The sequence below is a fragment of the Eretmochelys imbricata genome, chromosome 26 (genome assembly GCF_965152235.1).
Source record: "Eretmochelys imbricata isolate rEreImb1 chromosome 26, rEreImb1.hap1, whole genome shotgun sequence".
In the NCBI taxonomy this organism is placed as follows: domain Eukaryota; kingdom Metazoa; phylum Chordata; order Testudines; family Cheloniidae; genus Eretmochelys; species Eretmochelys imbricata.
In genome coordinates this window covers 15,075,058-15,076,785 of record NC_135597.1, presented here as the reverse complement: position 1 = coordinate 15,076,785, position 1,728 = coordinate 15,075,058, and the positions used below count along the sequence as shown (strand labels likewise).

Below are 1,728 nucleotides of genomic sequence, written 5' to 3'. Positions count from 1 at the left end.
GCTCGGATTCCCGGGGGCATCAGACTTGGCTCCGGGGGGCACTGGGAGCGGCTCGGGCACATGGGGCTGGGGGACCCGGGGGCGGCTCAGACACTTGGGGGCGCTGGGAGCGGCTCGGGTATGTGGGGGCTGCCGGGCGTGGCTTGGACCTGCGGGGAGGGGCTGGGCATGGGTCGGGCACATGGCGGCCTGGCGGCGAGCCGGGGGCCCGCATGGTGCGATGCCCTCGTGCTGCCCTCCCCAGCTCTTGCTCCCTGTCTTGGCCCAGGCTGGGGACGCTGTGAGCAGAGTGTCCTGCCCCCGGCGCAGCCGCTGCCCGCCCCCGGCCAGGAGCAGAGGATGGAGGAGCTGCTGAAGCTCACGTACCTGAACGTCTCGGAGCGGCTGAGCCTGCCCTGGGAGCAGGGCGGGCCGTGCGGCCCCTCGGTGGGGAACAGCACCGTCCTGGTGGTGGCCTACAGCGCCCTGCTGGCCGTGGGGCTGGTGGGGAACCTGTGCCTGCTCTGCGTCGTCGCCCGGCACAAGGAGATGAGGAACGTCACCAGCATCTTCATTGCCAACCTGGCCTGCTCCGACCTGCTGATGAGCGTGGTGTGCCTTCCCGTCACCGTCATCTACACCCTCATGGACCGCTGGGTGCTGGGCCAGTTCCTGTGCAAGGCCAGCCCCTTCGCACAGTGCGTCTCCGTCACCGTCTCCATCCTCTCGCTGGCCTGGATCGCCCTGGAGCGGCACCAGCTCATCGTCAACCCCACCGGCTGGAAGCCGGGGGCCACCCACGCCTACCTGGCCGTGAGCGTCACCTGGCTGGTGTCGGGCTGCGTCTCCCTGCCCTTCCTCGCCTTCAGCGTCCTGACGGACGAGCCCTTCCGCAACCTCAGCCTGCCCTTCGACGCCTTCGCCGGCCACCTGGTGTGCGTGGAGAAGTGGCCGTCGGACGGGCACCGCCTGGCCTACACCACCGGGCTGCTGTTCGGCCAGTACTGCCTGCCCCTGCTGCTCATCCTGGCCTGCTACGGCCGCATCTTCCTGCGGCTGCGTCGCCGGCGGGACGTCCTGGAGCGGCCCACGCAGGGGCCCCGGGCCGCCAGCCACCGGCGGGTCAGCGTCCTGCTGGCCTGCCTCGTCGCCGCCTTCGCCGTGTGCTGGCTGCCCCTGACCGTCTTCAACGCCCTGTACGACTGGGCCCCCGAGGCCATCTCCGGCTGCCACCACGACCTGCTCTTCTCCCTCTGCCATCTGGCGGCCATGGCCTCCACCTGCGTCAACCCCGTCCTCTATGGCTTCCTGAACACCAACTTCCAGCAGGAGCTCAAAGCCTTGCTCCACCGCTGCAGCTGCGCTGGGGAGACGGACATGTACGAGAGCGTCCCCCTGTCCACCGTCAGCACCGAGGTCTCCAAGGCCTCGCTGCGCAGCGGGGGGGTCGCCACCGACGCCTGACAGGGGGCTGCCCCCAGCGCCTGGTGCCAGGAGCAGAGCCCGCCGTAGCCTTGCCCGGCGGGCGGGGGGATGCTGCTGTGCTGTAGGCAGTCTCTGCCCGTCTAGGGCAGCCCCCCGCCCCTCCCTCGGGCACAGCTCAGATCCAGAGGGAGCCTGGGAGTGAGCTCTGGGGAATCCCACAGAAACTGACCACGGGAAGTCCTGGGCTCTGTTCCCTGCGGAGCCACTTACTCAGTCTCCAATTTTCAGCCTGGTGATTCTCCGAGTGGCCTGAGGCACCCCAGG

General features: G+C 69.8%; 1 protein-coding gene across 1 annotated transcript; it reads left to right on the top strand.

Moving 5' to 3' along the window:
- Nucleotides 1-339: 339 nt before the first annotated feature.
- LOC144257796 (neuropeptide Y receptor type 4-2-like) lies at nt 340-1,443 on the top strand. Its single transcript, XM_077805943.1, has one exon. It carries the CDS (start codon nt 340-342, stop codon nt 1,441-1,443), a length of 1,104 nt encoding a protein of 367 aa, XP_077662069.1.
- Nucleotides 1,444-1,728: the final 285 nt, after the last annotated feature.